This window comes from Hemiscyllium ocellatum, chromosome 23 (genome assembly GCF_020745735.1).
Source record: "Hemiscyllium ocellatum isolate sHemOce1 chromosome 23, sHemOce1.pat.X.cur, whole genome shotgun sequence".
Lineage (NCBI taxonomy): Eukaryota > Metazoa > Chordata > Chondrichthyes > Orectolobiformes > Hemiscylliidae > Hemiscyllium > Hemiscyllium ocellatum.
In genome coordinates, this window is record NC_083423.1 from 50,648,527 (window position 1) to 50,675,791 (window position 27,265).

General features: G+C 42.0%; 1 protein-coding gene across 1 annotated transcript in view; it reads left to right on the forward strand.

Moving 5' to 3' along the window:
* Positions 1-1,319: 1,319 nt before the first annotated feature.
* LOC132826821 (solute carrier organic anion transporter family member 1C1-like) overlaps positions 1,320-27,265 on the forward strand; it is a 54,495-nt gene continuing 28,549 nt past the window's right edge. The window contains exons 1-8 of the mRNA XM_060843070.1: positions 1,320-1,607; positions 11,953-12,094; positions 12,190-12,322; positions 12,434-12,561; positions 12,653-12,799; positions 12,999-13,097; positions 24,131-24,373; positions 26,075-26,239. Of these exons, the coding sequence (XP_060699053.1) occupies positions 1,320-1,607; positions 11,953-12,094; positions 12,190-12,322; positions 12,434-12,561; positions 12,653-12,799; positions 12,999-13,097; positions 24,131-24,373; positions 26,075-26,239 (1,345 nt within the window). The remainder of the gene's footprint in view (positions 1,608-11,952; positions 12,095-12,189; positions 12,323-12,433; positions 12,562-12,652; positions 12,800-12,998; positions 13,098-24,130; positions 24,374-26,074; positions 26,240-27,265) is intronic.

A 27,265-nucleotide genomic window follows, 5' to 3' on the forward strand; every position in this document is an offset into this window, starting at 1 on the left:
AAAACAGATTGTTATTAAAAGTGCTTTAAACCCATTTGCAACAGCATTAATGAAACTGCACCACTGTTAAATTAATTTAGAAAAAAAACTGGCAAAAAAAAGATTAGAAATAAAATTATCTTTCTCCATTGTAAAGTAGGATAAAAAAGATTATCTTCTACCATGCTGCCTGATGGCACTGGTTCAGGACAGAGTTTACTGTTATGGTTATACAATTTACTCTTAGTGAAAACTTGAAGCTTAACCTGTTCAGCACAGTTTCAAATCTCTTTTTGAATACACTGAGCAGCACAGTGGCTCAGTGGTTAGCACTGCAGCCCCACAGCACCAGGGACCTGGGTTCAATTCCAGCCTTGGGTAACTGTGTGGAGTTTGCACATTCTCCCTCCAGGTGCTGTGGTTTCCTCTCACATTCCAAAGATGTGCAGGTTAGGTGAATTGGCTGTGCTAAATTGCCCATCAGGTTAGATGCATTAGTCAGAAGGAAATGGTGGGTCTGAGTGGGTTACTCTTTAGAGGGTTGGTGTGGACTTGTTGGGCCAAATGGCCCTGTTTCCACATGTAGGGAATCTCAAGCCTAGGTTTCCTAGAGACTTCCTCCCTCAAATACTGTAACCACTTCATTGGCAATGATGATAGTATATTTCAACCTTTTTATGTCAGAAGGTTGGTGTCCTGCTAATTAAAGGCAAAAAGTTCAGAAGCGCTTATGAGCTCAGACAATCAGCATTTGTTGCTGGAAGAGGAATAAATCATCCTGAAAGGCATAGTTAGTCCATGTATGTTTATAAGGACAGAAGCCAGCCATTTGGAAACTTTTCCTCTGAGCCTCTGTCGTTCTAATAGTTAACTGTTCAAACGACACCCAGCTTTGTTCCTCTCCAGATGCTGTTCATTTCAATCTTTTTATTCTGCTGTGCTTCACATTTCTAGCCTTTGTGGTTTAATTTCTCTTTTTTCTGATTTCCTGTTGCTACTGTGGTGTTTTTGGGATTCAATCCAATCGTAGATGTAGTCTTAAGGAGGCAAATACTGAACTCATTGTTTGTTGTTCGTTAATCAGTAATGCTGAAAAAAAACAAAGCCTCTCCAAAGTTCTTCAGCTTTTTGCTTCACAGTGAACTGGAACCTCTCTCTTTAAAGTCTGCACAAACTGAACCGAGGTAGATGGCCCAGATTTTCTCCTTGTTGAAGCTTCTTGTTGTACACACTTTCTTCCTGATTTGGTTTGACTGTTGAGATCTTTTCATTGCAGGAGAACAGGAGACGCCGTAATACCCAAGCCGTTGGTCATTTCATATCAAACTGAACTGTCGTTGATGGAGAGCACGCGATATCATCCCAAGGTTTCGCAGATGGAGAGCACCCAGGATCATTCTGAACCTTCACTGAGGAAGAAGGCGGAAGCAACGTGTCCTCCACTGAAGGAGGATGTAACCCACCAATCAGAGCCTTCACGAATGGAGGAGACCACGCCACTTCATCCAGAATCTTCACCAATGGAGAACGTAGCACAAGAGCCCAAGGCCTCTGCAGTAGACTCTGCATCACCTCATTCTGGACCTTTAACGAAGGAGGATAGACACTCTTGTTTTAATAATGTCAAGGTAATCAGGCATTCACCTAGTGATAGCTCAGATATGGGGATTTTTCTTTGCTTTATGCTTCAGGTTTAAAACATCATAGGGAGTGAAATCTCTCTCTGTTCAGACAGCCAGAAATGCATGCAGTCCTTCCATGATGACATTCTATTATTCCTTAAATAACTCTAGACTTCCTCCCTCAAATACTGTAACCATTTCAGATATTTATCAGTCTGAGCTGAGAACATCCAGTTTGCAAGAAAAACTTTCAGCTCGGTGAACAGAACCATAACAACGAGCACCCGAGCTACAAATCTTCGCACAAACTTTGAACATCCAGTTCTGTAATTGACTTTTATTGGCTTGAAACCAAATCCACTTTCTTCCAAGTTCGCTCTTTAGTTGCAGTGATATTCTGGGTTTGTTTTTTATATACTATTTTCCACCTTACATAGGGATTATCTGTCAGGTTCCCCCTGTCTTCAAGCTGCCAGACTTGAGTCTCTTCAGACTTTCCTCATTGTTGAACAATGACAGTTGGACATGTTGAATGTCAGGTTAAATTTACTAAGATCTCCAGAACTTTCTGAAGTCAGGGATGTAGCCTTGCAAACCTCTTCTGCTTGGACCCCAGGGTTTCAGTATACTCTTGTATCTCAGTGACCCAAGTTCAATACAGCAATTAATGTTTAGCCTGACTAAAGGATCACACAATTTGAACAAGACTTTATCAATCTTGTTAAATCGATCTACGTAAACATTTTCTTTCATTGGCTGCTGATAAGCAATGATTCCTGTGCTGCATAGCTGTGTTTCCAGTGCTGTGATTCTAGTGTTGGGATTCCAGTGTTGTGACCCCAATGTTTTGCATCAACCCATAAGATCTGTAGACCCGAACTTCAACTGTTGAACATCCCTGCCAGTGCTATTGGAACATTAAAAGGCACCTGGATAGGTATATGAATAGGAAGGATTTGGTGGGAAATGGACTGGCTGCTGGCAGATGGGACTAGATTGGATTGGGATTTTAGGTTAGGTTTGATTCCTTACAGTGTGGAAACAGGCCCTTTGGCCCACCAAGTCCACACCAACCGTCCAAAGAGCTACCCACCCAGACCCATTCACCTAACACTACAGGCAATTTAGCATGGCCAATTCACCTAACCTGTGCAAACTCCAAACAGACAGTTGCCCAAGGCAGGAATTGAACCCGGGTCCCTGGTGCTGGGAGGCAGCAATGCTAGCCACCGAGCCACCATGCCACCCATCTGGTCAGCATGGACAAGTTGGACCAAAGGGTCTGTTTCCATGCTGTACATCTCTATAACTCTATGAACCCTTGACCTGAGATCATCAAATACAGCAAGACATCCCACTAATTGCTTGGGTCAGAGTTAATTAGATGATACCTTCTGCTAAATAACCTTCGGATATACTGCCCATTGGGTTAAAATAACACTGTTCATGAGCCACTGAAGTACAAACCTTTACTACACTGACACAAGGATGAGAGGCTGTTTCTTCTTGTGGGATAGACTAGAACAAGTGGGGCACAGTTTTAAAATATTGGGTCTCTCATTTAAGACAGAGATGTAAGAAAACAAATTCTCTTTGAGGATTGTGAGGCTGTGGAGCTCCATTCCACAGAGAAATGTGTAGGCTAAGTTCATGAATACCTTTAAAGCTGAGTTCAATGTAGTTTTGACCAATAAGGCCATTAAAAGGCACCAGGAGTAAACAGGAAAATGTATCAGATCAGCCATGATCCCATCAAATGGTGGAACAGGCTTGAGGGGCTGAATGGTCTTCTCCAGCTCCTAAGGCATACATTTGCACGTTCACATGTAAATAATGGACTACGAGATAGCTTTATGCATTTTGTTTATGTCCACCATCAGAGATTATGAAAGCAAGGCTTCTTATTGGCTCATAAAGCTGATTGGTTGGAGTTTTCCAATTGGAGCAAAAGCTTCTCAAAGTGGGGATACTTTTGACTTGATTAATGGGAGGAGTTTCTCAATTGGAGTGTGAGTTGAGTGGTTGGTTAATGGATTTAGATCCATTCAGATCCCCATTAAACTGTGTCCAATGAGTTGCCTGCAACAAATGTCCTGCTCAAAAGAAAGCCATCCAACTTGGAGATGGGCAATTGGACAGACAGCAAAGGGATTACAGCAGCACCTTAAAAAAAATCAAATTCTCCAGACTCCGGAACATAACATTTTAGAGAAGAAGGCATCATTCCTACATAATTTGCAGATTAAGAGACAGTAAACTTGCAAGCCTTTAAGGCTCCAAACTTACAAATCACAACCATAAAAATATGTGAGGTCAGGATCCCCTTCATTTATATCATGGCTCCCTCTTGACTTGTTTCTATATGGGGATGGTGGGCTTAGAGCAGAAAACTACCATTGCAAAGTTGTAGGGGAGAAAAATAACACTGATGTTCCTAGTTGTCTAAGGAAGGTTACAGTTGCAAATCGATCTGAAAAAATTTGAGAGGGTTGATACTGAGGAGTGCCATAACCACCGCTATGATGACGGCATATAGAATTTTTTCTATTGACTTGTAGGATGTGGGCATCATTGGTTCAGCCAGCATTGATTGTCCAACCCTAATTGTCCTTGAGAAGGTAATGGTGAACTGGCTTTTTGAACCATTGTAATCCATGTGCTGTAGGTCAAAATTTATATTTAATTTCAATTAATCCTGTTGGTTGTTCCACTGGTAAGTACAGGTAAAGGGATATAGAGTGCGTAGACGATGTGGACAGAACAAGCTTGAATCTTGAAGTAATGAGTCCTAACGTCCGATCATCAAAGACTCTGTAACAATGTCTATCCTATCAATGTAACCTATAACCTATAACATGCAATGAACTAGTTAACAAGATAATCTTGTAGTCAGAGCAGCAAGTGGCTCTCATCTAGGCTGACATACTCTGCAGTTTCCTTTATTTAAAGAGAATGGAAACAGCTATCTTCACCAACCCCTGGCATACCAGTATAATATGGTGAGCTGCTGTGTGGATTTGATCTGACTACACATACAACTCATCATGAGCAGCATTCTGAGATCTTCAAACTCTGCTTGCAGTTTCTCAGCAACAGGGAAGTGCTAAAGGTTTTTAAAAGCCTGCAGAAAGAACACTTGTGACAATATTCAAGAGAATGGTAAAAGCAGTTTGCTGTAAAATAGCATAGATGGTAGACAGACAGTACTATACCTGGATAACAGGTATGTGACATCAAAGCATGTGTTATGGACCAGACCGAACCCCCTCAAAATGTATCAAGGAGATAGCCTAGACCCTAACTTTATCTTGGAGTCATAGAGTCATAGAGACGTACAGCAGGGAAACAGACCCTTCGGTCCAACCCCTCCATTCCGACCAGATATCCCAACCCAATCTAGTCCCACCTGACAGCACCAGGACCATATCCCTCCAAACTCTTCCTTCATATACCCATCCAAATGCCAGTTAAATGTTGCAATTGTACCAGACTCCACCACTTCCTCTGGTAGCTCATTCTATACACGTACCACCCTCTGTGTGAAAAGGTTGCCCCTTAGGTCTCTTTTATATCTTTCCCCTCTCACCCTAAACCTATGCCCTTTTGCAACACTCCCTAGGACCTTACCATTAAGTGTATAAGTCCTGCTAAGACTTGCTTTCCCAAAATGCAGCACCTCGCATTTATCTGAATTAAACTCCATCTGCCATTTCTCATCCCATTGGCCCACCTGGTCAAAATCCTGTTGTAATCTGAGGTAACCCTCTTCACTGTTCACTACACCTCCAATTTTGGTGTCATCTGCAAACTTACTAACTGTACTTTTTATGTCTGCATCCAAATCATTTATGTAAAATGACAAAAAGTAGAGGACCCAGCACTGATGCATGCTAAAAAAAATCAAAACATCTCCCTACTAGACAGTTAACATATCTGGAGTGAGATGAAAACTTATATTTATCAACTGGATCTCCTCTTCCTCTACCACCAACTAAATTATATTAAGACGTTCTCATGAAATTGTAACTCCCACTTTTTCAGCACCAGCTTTTTGTTTGAAGGTGTGACAGCTGAAGCTGAACTTCTTGAAATGCCACATTACATGAAAAACTATCAAGTTCAAAGCTCTTGAAAAATGTAAATAAAAAGTGATAGCATATTGGCTGAAAGAAAGTAGGCAAGATGAGTCGTCTTTTTTTAAGGTAAATGTAAGGTGCTGTGTTTCAGATGTGATTTGATTTGTCAAAGTACTAGGCTTTAAGCAAAACTCACTATATTCTTACACCATAGGTAAAATAGAGAAAAAAAAAGATTGGCATAACATTTCAATCGATTGAAACACTTAACATAATTTTATATAATTTAACCACCACTCATCAACTGTTCCAATATCGAAGCATCCCCTAAACACACCCTTGGCAAAGGCAAATTCAGCAAAACAGGTTTTCCTCACTTGCGATCTTCTCCAGTCCAGGATAAGGCACATTGACAGAATGAAGCTAACAGCAGAGAGACATCTCAAGCTTTTGCAGCAGCAGACAGGAAGAGTTGTATCTAGCAGCCTTAACTCCAATACCCCAACTTCAACACCTGAAAGCAAGACTAAAACCCTGAGTCTGTCTGAGCCTGACTCCACCCACTCATGTTTCTCTTGTCTACTAACAGAAAACAAAAGCTATTCACTCTTCATGAAGCAGACACCTCCATACCACTTTTACAACACCCTCTCTTCAAGAGAACCAGTTAAAACAAATCTATCCTAAACGTACATATCAACACACCATTTAAATTCCATGTTGTGGTTCTGTTCGCCAAGCTGAGAATTTGTGTTGCAGACGTTTCGTTCCCTGTCTAAGTGACATCCTCAGTGCTTGGGAGCATCCTGCGAAGTGTTTCTGTGATGTTTCCTCTGGCATTTATAGTGATTTGTATCTGCCGCTTCCGGTTATCAGTTCCAGCTGTCTGCTGCAGTGGCCGATATATTGGGTCCAGGTCGATGTGCTTATTGATTGAATCAGTGGATGAGTGCCATGCCTCTAGGAATTCCCTGGCTGTTCTCTGTTTGGCTTGTCCTATAATAGTAGTGTTGTCCTAGTCGAACTCATGTTGCTTGTCATCTGAGTGTGTGGCTACTAAGGATAGCTGGTCATGTCGTTTCGTGGCTAGTTGGTGTTCATGGATGCGTATCGTTAGCTGTCTTCCTGTTTGTTCTATGTACTGTTTTGTGCAGTTCCTGCATGGGATTTTGTACACTACATTGGTTTTGCTCCTGCTGAGTATCGGGCCCTTCGTCCTGGTGAGTTGTTGTCTGAGAATGGCTGTTGGTTTGTGTGCTGTTATGAGTCCTAGTGGTCGCAATAGTCTGGCTGTCAGTTCAGAAATGTTTTTGATGTATGGTAGTGTGGCTAGTCATTTGGGTTGTGGCATGTCCTCATTCTGTTGTCTTTCCCTTAGGCATCTGTTGATGAAATTGCGGGGGTATCCGTTTTTGGCGAATACATTATATAGGTGTTCTTCTTCCTCTTTTTGCAGTTCTGGTGTGCTGCAGTGTGTTGTGGCCCTTTTAAACAGTGTCTTGATGCAACTTCTTTTGTGTGTGTTGGGGTGGTTAGATTAGACTAGATTAGACTTACAGTGTGGAAACAGGCCCTTCGGCCCAACAAGTCCACACCAACCCGCCGAAGCGCAACCCACCCATACCCCTACATTTACCCCTTACCTAACACTACGGGCAATTTAGCTTGGCCAATTCACCTGACCCGCACATCTTTGGACTGTGGGAGGAAACCGGAGCACCCGGAGGAAACCCACGCAGACACGGGGAGAACGTGCAAACTCCACACAGTCAGTCGCCTGAGTCGGGAATTGAACCCGGGTCTACAGGCGCTGTGAGGCAGCAGTGCTAACCACTGTGCCACCGTGCCGCCCACGGTGTTTTCGTAGTTTAGGACTTGGTCTGTGTGTGTGGCTTTCCTGTATATCTTTGTGGTGAATTCTCCGTTCAGTGTTCTCTGTACCATCATGTCTAGGAATGGGAGTGGGTTGTCCTTTTCTTCCTCTCTAGTGAATCAGATTCCTGTGAGTGTGGTGTTGATGATTCGGTGTGTGTTCTCTATTTCTGTGTTTTTAATGATTACAAAGGTATCATCGACATATCTGACCCAGAGTTTAGGTTGAATTTGCGGTAAGATTGTTTGTTCTAACCTTTGCATTACAGCTTCTGCTATGAGTCCAGAGATGGGTGAGCCCATGGGTGTGCCGTTGATTTGTTCATATATTTGGTTGTTGAATGTGAAGTGTGTTGTGAGGCACAGGTCAGTAGTTTGAGTATGCAGTCTTTGTTGATAGGTTTCCCATCTTGTTGTCTGTTCTGTATGTCCAGCAGGCTGACTATTGTTTCTCTGGCTAGGGTTTTGTTGATAGAGGTGAATAGTGCCGTTACATCGAATGAGACCATGGTTTCTTCCTTGTCTATGTGTATATTTCTGATGATGTCCAAGAATTCCTGTGTTGATTGTATAGAGTGTCTGGATCCGCTGATCAGGTGTTTCAGTTTCTGCTGTAGTTCTTTAGCCAGTTTGTATGATGGTGTCCCTGGTAGTGATACTATGGGTCTAAGTGGGATGTCTGGTTTGTGCACTTTATGTAGTCCATAGAATCTGGGAGTGTTGTTGCTTTCAGGTTTCATTCTCTGTAGGTCAAACCTGGCTATCTGTCCGTTTTTTTGTAGGTTCCTCAGTGTGTTGTTTATCCTATTGGTGAGCTGTGGGGTGGCATCAAACTCCCTCTTTTGGTAAGTGTTGGTATTTGCAAGTAGTTGTTGCGCTTTTTAGATGTACTCTGCTTTGTCCAGGATGACCGTCATTCTGCCTTTGTCTGCTGGTAGTATGATTATGTTCTTGTCGTTTCTCAGTGCTTTTAGTGCTTCCCTCTCCTTGGTGTTGAGGTTGTGTGTTTGTCTTTTCCTTGTTATCAAGGGTACGATACTTTGTTTCACTGTTTGTTGTGTCTCTTCTGTCAGTCCATTGTTCCTAGGGCTGCTAGGAAGTCTGCTGTCTTGGCATCCCTGTGGTTGTAGTTGAGTCCCTTGGCCAGTATTGTTCTTTCCATGTCTGTAAGCTGTCTGTGGGAGAGGTTTCTGACCCAGGAGTGTGTTGTGGTGTCCTCTTTGTTGTGTGTTAGTTTGGCCATTTTTTCTTTTAGTGCCGTTTTTTTGTGGTGTGTGGTCCTGTTCTGTACTATGGTGATGGCCTGTTCTACTGTCTGGGTCCATTCCTGATTGGTGGTTTTTGAAATTAACGATTTTTGGCACGCAATTTCTTGTCTGTATTTGTGTAGTCTGTAGTGTGCATCTGTAATCATTACCTGGATCATCCTGATTCCGTTCTGTCTGGCTGTGTCCCTGGCTTGTGGATTGTTGACTGGTGGTCTGTATCTGACACATGGAAGGATTCGATTTTTCGGAATTCATGCAGGAACCGGAGTTGGTCGTATGTGGCGCTTAGGCAGTTGGCACAGGATTCCTATTTCCTGGCTTGTCTTAGCGTCTCTCACCCGTAGGTATTCAAAGTTTCGGAGACTTTGAGTTTGACTGGGACAACACTACTATTATAGGACAAGCCAAACAGAGAACAGCCAGGGAATTCCTAGAGGTGTGGCACTCATCCACAGATTCAATCAATAAGCACATCGACGTGGACCTATATATTGGCCACTGCAGTGGACAGCTGGAACTGACAACCCGAAGCGGCAGATACAAATCACTATAAATGCCAGAGGAAGCATCACAGAAGCGCTTCACAGGAGGCTCCCAAGCACTGAGGATGTCACCTAGACAGGGGATGAAACGTTTGCAACACAAATTCCCAGCTCGGCGAACAGAACCACAACAACGAGCACCTGAGCTACAAATCTTCTCCCAACTTTGAAGTTAAATTCCATTGATGCAGAGTCCTCAACCACTCCTCATATGGCAAACCCGTCATTCCCTGGATCATTCTTGTGAACCTCCACTGGAAGGCCTCCATGGCCAGCACATCCTTCCTTAGATATGGGGCCCAAAACTGCTCACAATATTCCAAATGCAGTCTGGTCAGTGCCATATACAGCCTCAGAAGTACATCTCTGCTCTTGTTTTCTAACTCTCTCGAAATTAATGCTGACATTGTATTTGGCTTCCTAACTGCATGTTACCCTTAAGAGAATCCTGAACCAGGTTTTCTAAGTGTCTCTGTACTTCAGAGTTCCAAAGCCTTTTTCCATTTAGAAAATAGTCCATGCTTCTATTCTTCCTATCTAAATACAAAATCTCACACTTTCTCACATTGCATTCCCTCAGCCACTTCTTTGTCATTATCCTCACCTGTTTAAGTCCTTCTTCAGATTCCCTGCTTCCTCAACACCATCTGTCCCTCAGGTATATTTATGTTAACTGCAAACTTTGCAACGATGCCCTCAGCTTCTTTGTCCAGATTGTTGATAGTTAATTGAATAATTGTGATCCCAACACTGACTCTGACTGCCTCCTGAAAAATATTCTTCATGCCCACTCTCTGCTTTCTGCCAGTCAGCCAATCCTCTATCCATGCCAGCACCTTGCCTCAAACACCATGGGTTCTTATTTTAGCTCACAGCCTCCTATGTGGCACCTTGTCAAAGGCCTTCTAGAAATCCAAATAGATCACGCCCACTGGCTCTCCTTTTTCTAACTTGCTTGTTACTTCCTGACAGAAGTTTAACTGATTTTTCAGGCATGACCTCCCATTGATGAAGCTGTACTGACTCAGCCCTATTTCACCATGCACTTCCAAGTACTCTGCAACCTCACCCTTAATAATAGACTCTAAAATCATATCAACAGCCAAGGTCAGGCTAACTGGCTTGTAATTTTCTATCTTCTGCCTCCCTCCTTTCTTAAACAGAAGCTTTTCATTAGGCATTTTTCAATCTGCTGGGACCCTCCTTGATTCTAGTGATTACAGAACGATCGACACCAATGCCTCCCAAAATCTCCTCAGCGATCTCCTTCAGAACTACTGGTGTGGGTGATTTATCCATCTTCAAACCCTTCAGTTTTCCCAGCACCTTCTCCTGAGTGATGATCACTGCACCTACCTCTGCCCCTGACTCTCTTGAAGTTCTAGTATTCTGATGGTGTCTTCTGCCATGAAAACTAAAGCAAACTATCTATTCAGTTCCGCCACCACCTCTTTGTTCCCAGCAGAAGACATTCAATAGGCCCTGCACATGATTTCAGCTGAGCTGAACAAGGTTAAGAGAGACTAATAACAGACATGCTCCTTTACTTAGTGTAGGCAAATGTTGAACAATAATAGTTCGGGAGTTTCATTTCCTTATCTCTGTGATGCCCACAACATCGTTCCCACCAATTACAATCTGAGCTACAAACTCATTGTCATTGTTTCGTAACCTGTGTATTATTAAGTACATCGCTCTCAGTCCTGTGCTGACTGCCCTCCTTCATGTAGTTGTCTCATTATCTGCTCAGCCTGAAGTTAGCTTCCTGACCCTTTCTATACTCTCTGTCCCATTACTTGTAATTAATAATCACTCCTGACCATTTTGATTTATCCCTAAACCTGGTTTGCTACATATCCCTGTGGTTCATTCTCTTACTGAAGGCTGTACAAATGTCTTTTCTTGGAAGCATATATAGCAGTAATAATATGATTTGTCACTTTGATGTCTACTTCTCCCTCCGCATCATTGATTTGAAATTCCTTCACAGAAAGTCTGTCCTAAGTCAACCCTCCCAACTCACCTCACTCCTTGTCCATTGCCTTCCTCTACTTTGTATCTAAGGAAATTTCCCGAAAGACATTAAATAAATACTAGTGGTTGATGATTCTTTCCCTGATTTAATACACTGTAATATTTGCGTTTTGGAGGCTGCACCAATTCCACCCTGGCTGGCCCTACAGTTAAAGAAAAATTCATCAACATGAGCATGTACTGATATGTTCTTGGTGGGTTTAGTGGCATACTTTGGCAAATTCTCTCGAACAGGTTTTGAGTGATTCAGCATGATATTTATTTGAGCTGAACCAGACAGAACATTGCTATAACCATAAATCATGCATTTATATTTTATTCATTTGTGTGATGTATGTGTTGCTGACTAGGACAGCAATTATTGCCCATCCCTAATTGCCCAGTTAAATGTCAACCACATATATAATATTGTTAAAAATGACTAATTTTATATATATATAAAATTAATCATTTTTAACAATATTACAGTGAAAATATATTTATGGGTGTGAATTGACTACCACTTCCTGGTACAGTTGCTCTCCCAAGAACATTCATTTACAAATGTGATTTTGTTTAGTTGTTTCTCGCAGCTCTGACGTTTGCTTTCTTCGCGAAAGCATTATCTGGGAGCTATATGAAGAGTACAATCACACAGATGGAAAGACGCTTCAATATTCCGAGTTCACTCGTTGGCATCACTGATGGGAGCTTTGAAATTGGTAAGTGATAAACTCAGGAAAAAAACCATCTGAGTACAGGATCAGAAACAGGTTGTGTTTCTTTTTCACATGCGTCGTTTTTGTTTTGACTAAAGGGAATCTGACAGTGATCGCCTTTGTGAGTCACTTTGGAGCTAAGTTTCATCGACCAAAACTAATCGCAACTGGTATGGTCCTCATGGCTATTGGCTCATTTATAATAACCTTGCCCCATTTCATCATGGGACGGTAAGTTTCTATAGCCACGTTTTAGAATTATTCGAGATTCTGTGAGAAAATACATTAGTGAAAGTAATATTAGACATAATGACATTAGCAAAACTGTTGACATTTCTGCAGCTATGAATATGAATCAGCAATTAAACCCTCACACAATTCTACATTAAATGTGTCCTTGTGTTCAACTGACCCGTATGACAAGCTAACGCCAGAATTCCTGAACAGCTCCTCAAAAGTGCCTAAACTGGGCAAGTAAAGTTCCATTTTTTGAACAGATTATTGTTAGCTCTGATACTGCTACTTTTTTCTCTTCATATTAGCATATTTGTGTTGTATCAGGTTGCGAAAAAACAATTGAATCCTCCCTCTGGGTCCTTGCACTCCTTGGAAATCTCATCCGTGGAATTGGGGAGACACCAGTCATTCCTTTGGGTATATCTTACCTTGATGATCACGCTAAACAGGAAAACTTTGTCTTCTATTTAGGTAAATGAAAAGTTTCCAAATGAATCCAAACGTACTTTTCAAAGTAAAGCAAATTTGCGGTGGTGTAAGCCTTCATACTCAAGCTCATGTCTCAAGTTTTCTCCAAATGTCTACTTCACTTTAAAAGATTGCTAGAAAGGGAAGTAAGGAACTACAGCAACTTGATCACCTGTAACTGAATAATCCCATTTTATTTTAGGATGCATGTACACATTTGGATTGTTGGGCCCCTTATTTGGCTTTGTGCTGGGATCATTCTGTGCCAAGCTGTTTGTGGACATAGGATTTGTGAGCTCAGGTAAGGACTGCAAAACTTTTCTAACATTTATCAACCAACTTGCCTTCCAAAACAAAAGGCCTTGGCTTTTCAAATCTCAAAGAAAGACAGCCTTTTATGTTTAAAGGCAGGCTGAAGCTACCCACAAATGAGAAGGCAACTCGAGGGAAAGGTTGGGATAATAAACCCAGAGTAGACTCATATGTATCACATACAGGGAGGTCCAAGTGGTTTGCATTTTAGACTGTGGGTAATGTTAGGAGGTTGCAACTGCCAGGAATCTGCAAGGCAACAAGCCATTCCCTTGTTTGCCCCATTTAGGAAACCCATAAGTGGATGACTGGTTTAAGGCAACTGTACAGCAAAGCTCTTGCACCAATACTGGAGTCCTGAGCTTGGACAGCCAAAATCAAAACCTAGCCTACAACAAGTGAAACGTTCATTCAGAGGAGAGCAAACAAAAGGTGGGCATTTACATTGCACCTATCTACACCTCAGAATGTTTCAGCATGCTTTCGAGTCAATCAGTTACACTTTGAAGTGTAGACACTGTCGGATGCAATTTGTGCATAGTAAGATCCCACAAACGATGATCGCCTGACTAAATGATGTTAAGTAATGGTTGAGTTTTGGCTAGGTATCTGGAATAACCTCCATTGTTTACCATTATGCTGTGGGCTCTGCTGCATCCACTCGAGAGGGTAGACTGGATATTGTTTTGACATCTCATCCAAAAGGACAGCAGTTCCTACAGTGCAGCACTAGAGGCTCATGCTCAAGACCTCGAGTAGGTAAACCTTCAACCTTCAACAAAGGGAAGAGTGCTGTCAACGGGGCCTATTAAGGTCCATAAAATATATAGATATGTCGACATTTTTTTGTTCCTTGGTGTTTATACTTTGCATTTTGCTGTGTGAATTTCTGGGAGCTTTGTGAACACAATGTCCACCCATAACTTTGACTGATTGTATCCAAGATCTCCATAGTAACAACAAGGAATTGATATAGTTTACCTGCAAAATGACACATTCAATATGCCCTGCACATGATTTCAGCTGAGCTGAACAAGGTTAAGAGAGACTAATGACAGACATGCTCCTTTACCTAATGTAGGCAAATGTTGAACAATAATAGTTTGGGAGTTTCATTTCCTTGGCTACCAGACTATTTTCCTTTTATGTCCCACTTTCTTCCATGCACAGTCTCCATTAAATGCTGATTTACTTAGCAATGTATTGATAAGGGCACCGGCTCTCCAGATGAGCATCATGACTTGGTGTCATTCTCCTGCCTTTTCTCCACACCCTTGCACATTGTTTCTCTAAATGATTATCTAGTGCCCTCATGAACGCTTCCACCACTCTTCCAGGCAATGCATTGCAGATCATGCTCCTGACTACCAAACTGCTCTTTCTCTCTCACCCTTCAGGTCTTCCCTATATCTCTTTATTCTAACTTTTTTCCCTACAACTTTGGACTTGAGAATCTGTACCTAGGTACCTTGGTACCTAAGATGATGCTGCAAGCAACGACGTGTACACTTTTCACTGTACTCATGTGGGTACAGGTGACAATAAAGCTAATTTTAATTCTAATTCAAATATCTGATACAATTAAGGAAGTTACTATTGTTTGTGCTCCAACACGTTTACAGCAGTTCATCTCACATCCAACCTGGCCATAGAGGCAGGGAGTCATACTGCACAGAAAGTTTTGTCCAACCAGTCCATGCCAAACAAGCTAAACTAGTCCCACCTGCCTGCTCCTGGCCCATATCACTCCAAACCTTTCCTATTCATGTACTTATCCAAATGTCTTTTAAACATTGTAATTCTACTCACATCTACCACTTCCTGAGGAAGTTCATTCCACACGCAAACCACCCTCTGTGTAAAACAATAGACAATAGACAATAGGTGCAGGAGTAGGCCATTCAGCCCTTCAAGCCTGCACCACCATTCAATATGATCATGGCTGATCATTCCTAATTAGTATCCTCTTCCTGCCTTATCTCCATAACCCTTGGATTCCACCATCTTTGAGAGCTCTATCCAACTCTTTCTTAAATTGATCCAGAGACTGGGCCTCCACTGCACTCTGGGGCAGAGAATTCCACACAGCCACCACTCGTTGGGTGAAGAAGTTTCTCCTCATCTCTATCCTAAATGGTCTACTCCGTATTTTTAAGCTGTGTCTTCTGGTTCGGCACTCACCCATCAGTGGAAACATGTTTTCTGCTGCCAGAGTGTCCAATCCTTTCATAATCTTATATGTCTCAATCATATCCCCTCTCAGTCTTCTAAACTCAGGGGTATACAAGCCCAGTCGCTTCAGTCTTTCAGTGAAAGGTAATCCCACCATTCCAGGAATTGACCTTGTGAACCTACGCTGCACTCCCTCAATAGCCAGAATGTCTTTCCTCAAATTTGGAGACCAGAACTACGCATAATACTCCAGGTGTGGTCTCACTAGGGCCCTGTACAGCTGCAGAAGCACATCTTTGCTTCTATATTCAATTCCTCTTGTTATGAAGGCCAGCATGCTATTAGCCTTCTTCACTACCTGCTGTACCTGCATGCTTACCTTCATTGACTGGTGTACAAGAACACCCAGATCTCTCTGTACTGCCCCTTTACCTAAATTGATTCCATTGAGATAGTAATCTGCCTTCCTGTTCATGCCACCAAAGTGGATAACCATACATTTATCCATATTAAACTACATCTGCCATGCATCTGCCCACTCACCTAACTTGTCCAGGTCACCCTGTAATCTCCTAACATCCTCATCACTTTTCACCCTGCCACCCAGCTTAGTATCATCAGTAAATTTGCTAATGTTATTGTTGATACCATCTTCCATATCATTAACATATATTGTAAAAAGCTGCGGTCCCAGCACGGATCCTTGTGGTACCCCACTGGTCACTGCCTGCCATTCCGAAATGGAACTGTTTATCACTACCCTTTGTTTCCTATCAGCCAACCAATTTTCAATCCAATCTAGTACTTTGCCCCCAATACCATGCGCCCTAATTTTACTCACTAACCTCCTGTGTGGGACTTTATCAAAAGCTTTCTGAAAGTCCAGATACACTACATCTACTGGATCTCCCTCGTCCATCTTCAGAGTTACATTCTCAAAAAATTCTAGAAGATTAGTCAAGCATGATTTCCCCTTCATAAATCCATGCTGACTCTGATCTATCCTGTTACTACTATCCAGATGTGCCGTAATTTCATCCTTTATAATAGACTCCAGCATCTTTCCCACCACTGAGGTCAGACTAACTGGTCTATAATTTTCTGCTTTCTTTCTCCCACCTTTCTTAAAAAGTGGTATAACATTAGCCACTCTCCAATCCTCAGGAACCGACCCCGAATCTATCGAACTCTGGAAAATAATCACCAACACATCCACGATTCCCCGAGCCACCTCCTTCAGTACCCTGGGGTGTAGACCATCAGGCCTCGGAGACTTATCAACCTTCAGACCTAACAGTCTCTCCAACACCTAATCCTGGCAAATATAGATTCCCTTAAGTTCAGGTCCTTCAGTCACTGTTACCTCAGGGAGATTGCTTGTGTCTTCCCCAGTGAACACAGATCTGAAGTACCCATTTAATTCTTCTGCCATTTCTTTGTTCCCCGTAATATATTCCCCGTTTCTGTCTTCAAGGGCCCAATTTTAGTCCTAACCATTTTTTTGCCTTTCACATACCTAAAAAAAACTTTTACTATCCTCCTTTATATTATTGGCCAGTTTACCTTCATACCTCATTTTTCCTCTGCGTACTTCCTTCTTAGTAATCCTCTGTTGCTCTTTAAAAGCTTCCCAGTCCTCAGTTTTCCCACTTATCTTTGCTATGTTATACTTTTTCTCTTTTAATTTTATATGTTTCTTAATTTCCCTCATCAGCCACTGCCACCCATGCCTCCTCATGGGATCTTTCTTCCTTTTAGGAATGAACTGATCCTGCATCTTCTGCATTATACACAGAAATATCTGCCATTGTTTCTCCACTGTCATCCCTTCTAAGGTATTGCACATTGAACTTTGGCCAGCTCCTCCCTCGTAGCTCCATAGTTCCCTTTATTCAACAGAAATATTGTCACTTCCAACTGTACCCTCTCCCTCTCAAATTGCAGATTGAAGCTTAATGTATTATGGTCACTACTTCCCAATGGCTCCTTCACTTCGAGGTCTCTGACAAATTCTGGTTCGTTACACAATACCAGATCCAGAATTACCTTCTCCCTGGTCGGCTCCAGCACCAGCTGCTCTAAGAATCCATCTCTGAGGCACTCCACAAAGTCTCTTTCTTGAGGTCCAATACTACCCTGATTCTCCTAGTTTACCTGCATAAATCCCCCATAACAACTTTAGTAACATCTTTGCGACAGGCCAATTTCAGCTCCTGATTCATCTTACATCCGACATCCAGACTACTGTTTGGAGGCCTGTAGATGACTCCCAAGAGGGTCTTTTTACCCTTAGTATTTCGCAGCTCTATCCACACTGACTCTACATCCCCTGACTCTAGGTTCCCCCGTGCAAGGGACTGAATATCCTCCCTTACCAACAAGGCCACTCCACTCCCTCTGCCCGTCAGTCTGTCCTTACGATAGCACATGTAGCCTTGAATATTCATTTCTCAGGCCCTGTCCACTTGAAGCCACGTCTCAGTTATCCCCACAATATCATAACTGCCAATTTCCAAAAGAGCCTCAAGCTCATCCATCTTATTTCTAATGCTTCATGCATTCATATATAGTATTTTTAATTTGTTACTGCTCTCACCCTTCCCATCAACCCCTATTTCACTCAACCTTACGGCATGATCCCTTTTTGAGTTTTCTGCCTCATTGATACAGTTGTCTTTCTTGACTTCTTTTGTTCTAACTTTCCCTTCAATTTCCTTTTTAAACATCCAGTTTGTCCCCTCCCCCTCCGCTACTTAGTTTAAATGTAGCGGTTTTGCAGTAGAAAACCTGCCTGCCAGAATGCTGGTCCCTAACCTATTAAGGTGCAAACCGTCTCTCTTGTAGAATTTGTGCTTACCACAAAATATACCCCAGTGATCCAAGAACTTAAATCCTTGCTTCCTGCATCAGCGCCCAACCACACGTTAAGTCCATTATCTCCCTGTTTCTGGCCACACCAGCCCGAGGAACTGGAGGCAAACCGAAGATAACCACCCTGGACGTCCTGCTTTTCAGCCTTCTTCCTAGTTCTCTAAAGTCCCACTGTAGTATGTTCCTCCTCTTCTTCCCAACATCATTTGCGCTGACATGTACCACCACCTCTGGCTCTTCACCCTCGTCCTTGAGGATTTCCTGCACTCTGTTCACGATGTCTTACACCCTGGCACTAGGAAGGCAATACACCATCCTTAAATCCCGTCTGCTGCTACAAAAATCCCGGTCAGTTCCTCTCATGATGGAGTCCCCTATTACCACGGCTCTGTGCAATGTCCGACTCTTCCGCTCTGCCTCTGCGCCAACTTTGGATTAACAGACCTGGCTGCCTTGCGAACTGGCAGTGTCATCAGTCTCTACTGTTTCCAAAAACTTCAACTTGTTCCTGACAGGTACTTCTCCCGGGGTTCTCTTGCACCTGTCTCCTCTCTGACTTCCTCATCGTCTGCTCTCTTCTGCTCTCTTCTGGCATGATTGGTGTAATAACCTCACTGAAGGTCTTGTCCGGAAAGATCATGCTTCTCTCGGATGAGCCTAAGGTCCTCGAGTTCTTTCATCAGCGCTGCAATATGCTCGGGCAATAGTTGAATGTGCACACACTTTCCACACATATATGAGCCAGACACACCAGAGTCGTCGACCTCCCACATCAAGCACGTAGCGCATGTAGCTGGGCAGTCATGTCTTCACCCTCTTCAACTGTGGCGTAATCACTTCACTCAACCTCCTTGTCAAAGACTCCTGAGCTAAAGCCTCACTCTTCGATCCAAACTTCCTTAGACCCTCTTTTTGTGGCAATCTGTGGACTCTTAATTTAGGTTAGAGGAGGAGGGAGGGAGGGAGACCCTACTTTGTAGGACCTGGGGTTTAGAACACACCTACTGTAATAGCAATCACTTACCTTCCCGACTGGCTTTGAGTTCCGCCTGAACTTCCGCCCAGCTCCCGCCGCTCTCTGCTGCGAAACGTTTGCTCCTCATGTCTTTTTAAAATCTCTATCTTTTCACCTTAAAAATATACTTCCTCCTTGTCTTGAAATCTCCCGTCCGAAGAATAAGACAGATACCATTAACTCTTTCTCTACCCACTCATTATCTAATAAACTTATATAACATCACCTCTCAACCACCTATGCTCCAGTGAAAAATGTCCTAGCCTATCCAGCCTTCCTTTATATCTCAAAATTTCCATAGCCAGCAGCATCCTTGTAAGTCCCTTCAGAATCCTCTTCAGCTTAATAATATCCTTTCTAAAACTGAACTGAACACATTATTCCAGAAGAGGCCTCACCAATGTCCTGTACTTTGCCTTTGCCTCAACATGATTTCCCAGCTCCTTTACTCAAAGGACTGAGCAATGAATGCAAGCATGCCAAAAGCCTTTTTAGCCACCCTGTTTATATGTGATGCAAAGTTCAAATAATTATGTAGCTGCGCTCCTAGGTCCTTCTGTTCTACAACAGTACCCAAGGCTCTACCATTAATTGTATATGCCCAACCCTTGTCTGTTGTACCAAGTACCTCCCATTTGTCCAGCTTGAATTTGCCATCTGCTTTATTTCACCCATTTGATCCCTTTGTAATTGTAGAGAACATTGTTCACTGTCTACAATCCCGATGTCACCTGCAAACTTACTAACCATGCCTTCCATATTCACATCCAAATCATTTATATAAATGACAACACAAAAGAGGACTCAGAACCAATCCCTGTGGAACATTGCTGGTCACAGGCCTCCAGTCCGAAAAGCAACCATCCACCATTACTCTGTCTCCTGCTGATAAGCCAATTCTGTATCCAATTGGCAAGCTCACCTTCAATCCCATGTGATCTAACTTTACTAATTAGTCTAGCGTGTGGAATCCTGTTGAAGTAAACAACGTCGGCTGCTCTGCCCTCATCAATCTTATTGGTAACTTCCTCAAAAAACTCAATCAAGTTTGTGAGACACAATTTTCCTTGCACAAAATCATGCTAACTATCCTTAATCAATGTTTTCCTCTCTACATGACCATAAATCCTATCTTTTATAATCACCTCCAACAATTTACTCACAACCAAAGTCAGACTCACAGGTCTATAGTTCCCCGGTTGCTCATTACAATCTTTCTTGAATAAAGTGTGTCAAGAAAAGTTTGACATCTCCTCTTTGTATATATTTTTCAAATTATTTATGGAGCATGGACATTGCTGACTAGGCCATCATTTATTGCCCTTGCCTAATTGTCTAGAGCATATGGTGTCAACCACGTTGTTGTGGGTTTAGAGCCACCTTTAGGCAAGACCAGCAGATCTCCTTCATAAAACAACGTTAGGGAACCAACTGGATTTTTACAATGACCAACTGTGATGACATGAAACTGAGTTTTCCCAGTCACTCTATTATATAGCCATTGGTGAGGAAGTAGAGATCAGCAGTGAGGAACGTTTCAACATCAAGAGCAAATGGTCCCATCTTCCAACCAAGTGTTGAATGATAAGATGAGACTCACAAAGGGGTGGCAAAAGACCAATTTGTGTTCATCAATATCCTTACTATCATGTCATCTCACCTCACTGATGTGCAGTTTCCCATTCCCCCAGCCACCAGGTAGTCAATTACCAACACGGATGAGAGACCAGCTCACCACTTGTTCCTTCGTGACTCCATTTTGGACATCAGTCACTAACAACTTAGACTTTGATCCATTAGCAGTGCTCATGTGTACCACTGATCACCAGGACCTCCAGATGCCCATTGGCAGTGTAGGGTGCCAACTTCCCCTCTGTCCAACATGTTTTAGAGCAGTTGACAAGGACTATACAAGGCATCTACAAAATGACAGCTCTTAATAAGGAGCCTGGTTTGGATTGAAAGATGGCACCAATGCCAGGAACTCTGAGAAATCCCAGCAGTGGCCAATACTACCACCTGTGGGGAAGGGGAGACTATGATGAGCAGGCCATTGTATGGGCAAGGTGCATAGGTAACAAGGGCAGTTTGGGAAGACTGCGCAAGAAACCCAGTAGGGCTCCATGAAACTCAACGTGACTGACCTTTAGCTGATCTCGGGTCAAATCAGCCCACCCTCTAAATCTAGATTTTTGGACATTGAATTTGGTCACCATCAGCAAAGGTAGGTTTTAAACACATATCTCCAGAGCATTAATTTGAATTACGAGACCACCAACATTTCTCAATCCTCTTACTATCTCGTTCTTTCTTCCAAATGGATAATTAGTATTTCAACACTTACAGCAGCCAATTGTATGGTCAAATTGCTGGAATTCCATGCCTAACAACACCAGGAGAGTTCCTTCATCACACAGGCTGTAGCAGTTCAAGAAGAAGGCCTACCACCACCTCCTTAAAGATAATGAGGAAAGACAACGCCCATAGTCTAGAAGCATCCTTATCTGGAACACGTGAAACTGTCCTGTCAAATGGCAATAGTAGCACTTTAACAACTGAGGTAGTCAGTGCTGTTTCCTAGGGGACCTTCCAATGCAAGTCCCATCAGGGCTCAGAACCTTACAGTTAACATGCAAATTGTTTGACCTTAGAAGATTTCAGAATGTCACCATAACTAAAATACTGAGACCACACTATTTGCTCCGTGAAAGTAGACCTGTCGATCTTACACAGTTGAGTCTAGCGTCAAGAGTGTGGTTCTGGAAAAGCACAGCAGGTCAGGCAGCATCCGAGGAGTAGGAGAATCGATGTTTGGGCCAGAAACCCTTCATCAGGGATGACCATCAGGAATCTCATTCTTGATGAAGAACTGATGCCCGAAACATGGATTCTCCTGCTCCTTGGATGCTGCCAGACTACTGTGCTTTTCCAGCACCTCACTCTCGACTCTGATCTCCAGCATCTACAATCCCCCCTTTCACCCAGTTGAATCTATCCTGTTTGAGGTTCCTCCCGAGTTCTACTGGTTCATGAAATGTTATGTTTAAGAGCATTCCTCACAGAAAGTGATAAAAATGGATTTTCACTTTGATCATCTGATTTTTACTACCTGGGACTTTTCACAGAGTGAAATGATTTTAAAAAGAGAAAAAACATTGAATCAAGATGGCCACAGTGATCACCTGACCACTGGTTGAGCCATTTCATGAAATCGTCAAGAAAGAAAATCAAGTCTGAATTGAAATGAACTTGTCATCAAAATGGCTGCAGCCGGGTCACTCAGGTCTGTATCTCCTGTTTGATTATCACTGGAAATTTCACTTGCTGGGATGAAAAACGCATGTGTACATTATTCATCTTGAAGAAGAAAACTGAAGCCAGATGTAATGAACCACACTTCAGGCAAAAGCTTTTGGGCAGAGGATAGAGAAGAAAATTGTTTCCAAACCACAGATTTTGAAGATCCTTTATTTCCTTGTCTTCTCTTAGCCTATTGAAGCACAATGCCCAGTGAAAAGTGTATCAATAATAAATTATATTTACTAAAAATTCAACAGCATCTATGCATTTCGCTGAGGATACAATTAACCAAATACCTAATACTTCAAGCCCTCTAAGGGCATATTAAACTGCATATTTTGTATCAAATGCTCGCTAAACTTTAAACTTGTGTGTGTATTTGAAGTAATGTTTAAATATTTTTCCTCAGAGTTACAAGTCAACCTTGTAATTGACTTGCTAGTGTTAAACATTTGAACTCTATTTTTATTGAGGTGTAATATAGTTCCGTGCTAAAAGAAAGGTCTTTCTTACAGCCAATCAAGGGGTTGAAAAAGAGACACACCAATGGAATTTGCCTACATTTAATTTGAAATAGAAAGGAAATAAATTAGCTTAGCCTCACCGTTGACATTTTGGAAGAACTGGTTATTGTTTTGCCTGGTGCTGTTCCAAAAGACGATCAAGTAGAAATATTTGGGATTATGCGCGGCGTGATTTGATTGAACCGAAGGGTCTCTTGCCATTCTGAATGACTCTCTGACTTTGATTCCCTTTGCACCATTTGAGGAGGCATTGGGCACAGGCCAAATTCTTACTCAGAGTCACTGAGAGGAAAATTGAGGAACTCGATTACCAGTGTAGGAGGTATAGGAGGGATGGCCCATTCATCTCAACTCCAAGGTTCTCTCTGCTCAAGCATTAAAGAAAAAGCTAAGCATTCACCCTGCAAGCCAACAATCAGGCACAATAAAAAGCTGAAAAATAACCAAATGGAGATAATGAAATGCACACCGCTATTAACTCACAACATCCCCTTTATTTGTATGTGGAAGTCTGCTAGGAATATTACTTGCATTGCACTGTGTTACTAAAGGGCACTGCCAATAATGAAGTTGTAGCTTGCAGCCTGATTTCTTTTAGCAATGATTGAAATAAGCTTCAAGTATGTACCTTCTTCCAAATAGAAACATCATACTGCAGGCTGCATCTGCATGTATAGAGCTATCTATAGAAATGTAAATGTGTAGTCAAATTAATGTGTTTAACAGTGCCACAGTGAGTGCTTGATGCTGCTGTCAGACAAAGTAAAATGATACAAGGACATCAAGTGATTCTATTAATGTTAGTGTAATGCTCATGTTCAAATGCCAGGTATTGATAAAATGCTCAAACAAGATGAAGCTAAACCAAAATCATAAATGCAATTTGACATCACTCCAGGGATGTGGATAATAATTCAATGACCTGCCAGATTTTAATACTTGCTGGCATTCAGAAATAAAAACGCTTGTTTTTTATTCAAACCTCCCTAGCATGGTGGGGGACAGCAATGTGTGTGGGAGGCAACTCACATTGAAAAATGTTCCCTCTTTCATTGAAGTTGGCACCTCAACAAGAAAGGAGCATTACTGCTTTGTGTGACTGCAGACATTCATCATGAATGTGCATCCTTTTTCTCCCAGACAGCCTGACAATTACACCAAAGGATAGTCGATGGGTTGGTGCCTGGTGGCTTGGCTTTTTAATAGCTGGGATGCTATCCATTCTTGCTGCAATACCAATATGCTTCTTTCCAAAAAGCATGCCGAGAGAGGGAGAAGGGAAGACAAAACACAACAGGTCCCCTGAATGGTCTGGAGAAGGAGACCATAGAATGTCTGACCATCCATCTCAACAGTCATCCACGTTTTCCGCACTGGCAAAAGGCAAGTTGCAGATTATTCGTGGAATAAAACAGCAAGATTAAAGGCTGGTTCAGATCTTATGCAGCTGATGTCTATTTTTGACGAGATGTGCTGGTGAATTGTTCTAACATTGTAACATTCAATCCCACCGTTGAAGTCAAACACTGTTGTTGCATTCTCCAGAATAATATCAGCGATTATGTTTCGAAAGATCTTACAAGATGCCTTCTGGATGCTTTCCCTTTTTCCCTCCCAACCACCTATGTTGAAGCAAATAGTATGTTAAAACATGCTTCCTAAAGTGTGACAGCTTAAATGTAGATCAATACACAACATTGCAAGCAATGTGTGTTGCCAACAAATTTTACTTTAATACATTATAGACAATATTCTCTGCTTAGAAAGATGAAATATATATATAAAAGAAATACCGCCATTGGAAGCAAACCAGAAAAGGTTCACAAGTGTGATTCCAGGTACAGAAATATTTTCTTATCAGGAGAGGTTGAGTAGATTGGGCCAGTACTCACTGAAGTTTAGAAGAATGAGAGGTGACTTTATTGAAACAAATAAGATCTGAATACATATGAAATAATGCACATGGACATGACAGACAAGGCAAGAGAACATATCATGAACAGTAGGATTGGGAAGCATTTGGGATCAGAGAGACTTTGGTGTGGATGTCCACTGGTTCCTTATGGTAGCTGAACAGCTGGATACAGTGGTTAAGGAGGCATATGGAATACTTGCCTTTATTAGCCAAGACATAGAGTTTAAGAGAAGGCAGACAATGGTATAACATTGGCTAGTATTGTGTTCTGCATTCCAAGAGAGACATGAGAGCACTGGAGAGGGTGCAAAGATTTACCAGGATGTTGCCTGGACTGGAGTGTTTTCATTATGAAGAGAGATTAGACAGACTGGAGTTGTTTCTCGCTTGGCACAGAGGAGACTGAAGGAGGATATCAGTGAGATGTAAAAACTTTCAAGGGACATAGATAGGATAGACAGAAGAAACTTTTCCCTTTGATAGCAGGATCATTGACCAGGGGCATAGATTTAGTATAAGGTCCTTCAGATTTAGAGCAGATGTGAGAATTTTGTTTTGCCCAGAGAAAGGTGGGAATCTGGAACTCACAGCCTGGAAGGATGACATAGGCAGAAGCCCTCAATCCTCAGTATGTTTAAGAAGTCTTTAGATGCTTCCTTGTGATGCCGAGGCATACAAGATTATAGGCTATGTGCTGGAAAATGAGATTAAAATATTTAGATTGTTCTTTTTAACAAACTTTGACTCAATCGGTCAAAAGGCCCTTTTGCATGCTGTAGTTCTCAATGACTCTCTGAGGATGATCAGCTCAGCCAAGTTCTAGTTGACTGGCAGAAAACAATCTGTTGGGCTGAATAGTCGACTTCTGCTTCTATGTCTTATGGTCTTCGAGACTTACTTCAAAAAACAAAAGGATTTTTTTTCCTTGCATAGGAACACAGATTAGAATAGTGCAATACAAAAGACAAACTCCCTTTCCAGTTAAAGTGGTAGTATTCTCTGTCTTACTGCATGCCATTTAAAGTTATCACTGAATTGTTTTACCTGTTAGTTTCCATTATTCACTTCTTCTCCAAAGGAAGAAATGCCTTGTTTGTATGGCACTTGCAAAGCAAAAAAATAACCACAGTTTTCATACTAAAATGTGAAACATGTTTTTGGTCTTCCAGGTTTCTTGCCATCTGTGAAACGCCTGTGTTGCAACCCAATTTATGTATTGCTTCTAATGCAAGGCACCTTACTAATGAACAACATGATCGGAACATTAACATTCAAACCCAAGTTTATGGAGCAACAATATGGCCAGACAACATCAAGAGCCAATCTTTTACTGGGTTTGTATTTTGTTTTGATTGATATATACGGAACTGTAACAGCATAGAAGAAGGCCATTCAGCCCATCATGTCTGGTAGCAGCTCTCTGAATGATCAATTCACTGAGTGGCATTCTGTTCTCTTGTTCCAGTAGCCCAGCCCATTATTCTTTATGAATGGTTGTCTAATTCCCTTTTGAATTGAACTTCCTCCACCACACTCCTGGGCATAATTGATGGCATGATGATGTCAATTAAAGAAATATTCATTTCAAACAAAAAGTTGATCTTTTGAGAGCCTGCTAAGACCAAGTCATTACATCCTTGAGCATCAGCCAGGGAGGAAGGTGCTATTTGGATTGGATGAGCAGGCCTGAGGGCTTGACTCCTGTTCCTGGCGTCTCTTTGAATCTAGCAAAATCCTCCAGAATTTACTTCAGCAGTGTGCAGGAACCAGGCAACTCCTGTTTCTGGTCTGCAATTCTCACAAGCACATCTTTTTTTTTAGCTGCTTCCTGCCCAAGTGAAAATCCACCCCCTGCAATTGGATCAGGACTTGGGCACAAGTTGTGTGGGAATTATTTTGTGATAGTACCACTTGAGAATTTAATGGGCCGAAAACAAGATGTCAGCGTGAATAGAGAGAAAGAAAATGTATTTTACAGTCCTTCTCCTCATGATGTCTCATAGGGCTTTACAGTCAACGAAGTGCATTTGACAACATTGAGAACATGGTATCATTTGGACAGCCAGACCCCATAAATGTAATGAATAATTTGGTTTCATGATGTTGATTGAGAAATAAATGCGGTCCCAGGTACCAAGGAGATGCCTGTTCTTCTGGAAAACAACACTTTGAGCTTCTTCAAATTTTCTTCAGGTAGCTAATAAGACCTCAGTTTGACACATCATTCAACAACTGGCACCTCTGATAGATTATTTTCTTAATTCTTTGATGGCAATGCCAGCATTTCTTGTCCAGCCCGAACTGGCTTTGAACTGAAGGCTTGCTAGGCCATTTCAGAGGGCAGTTAAGAGTCAACCACA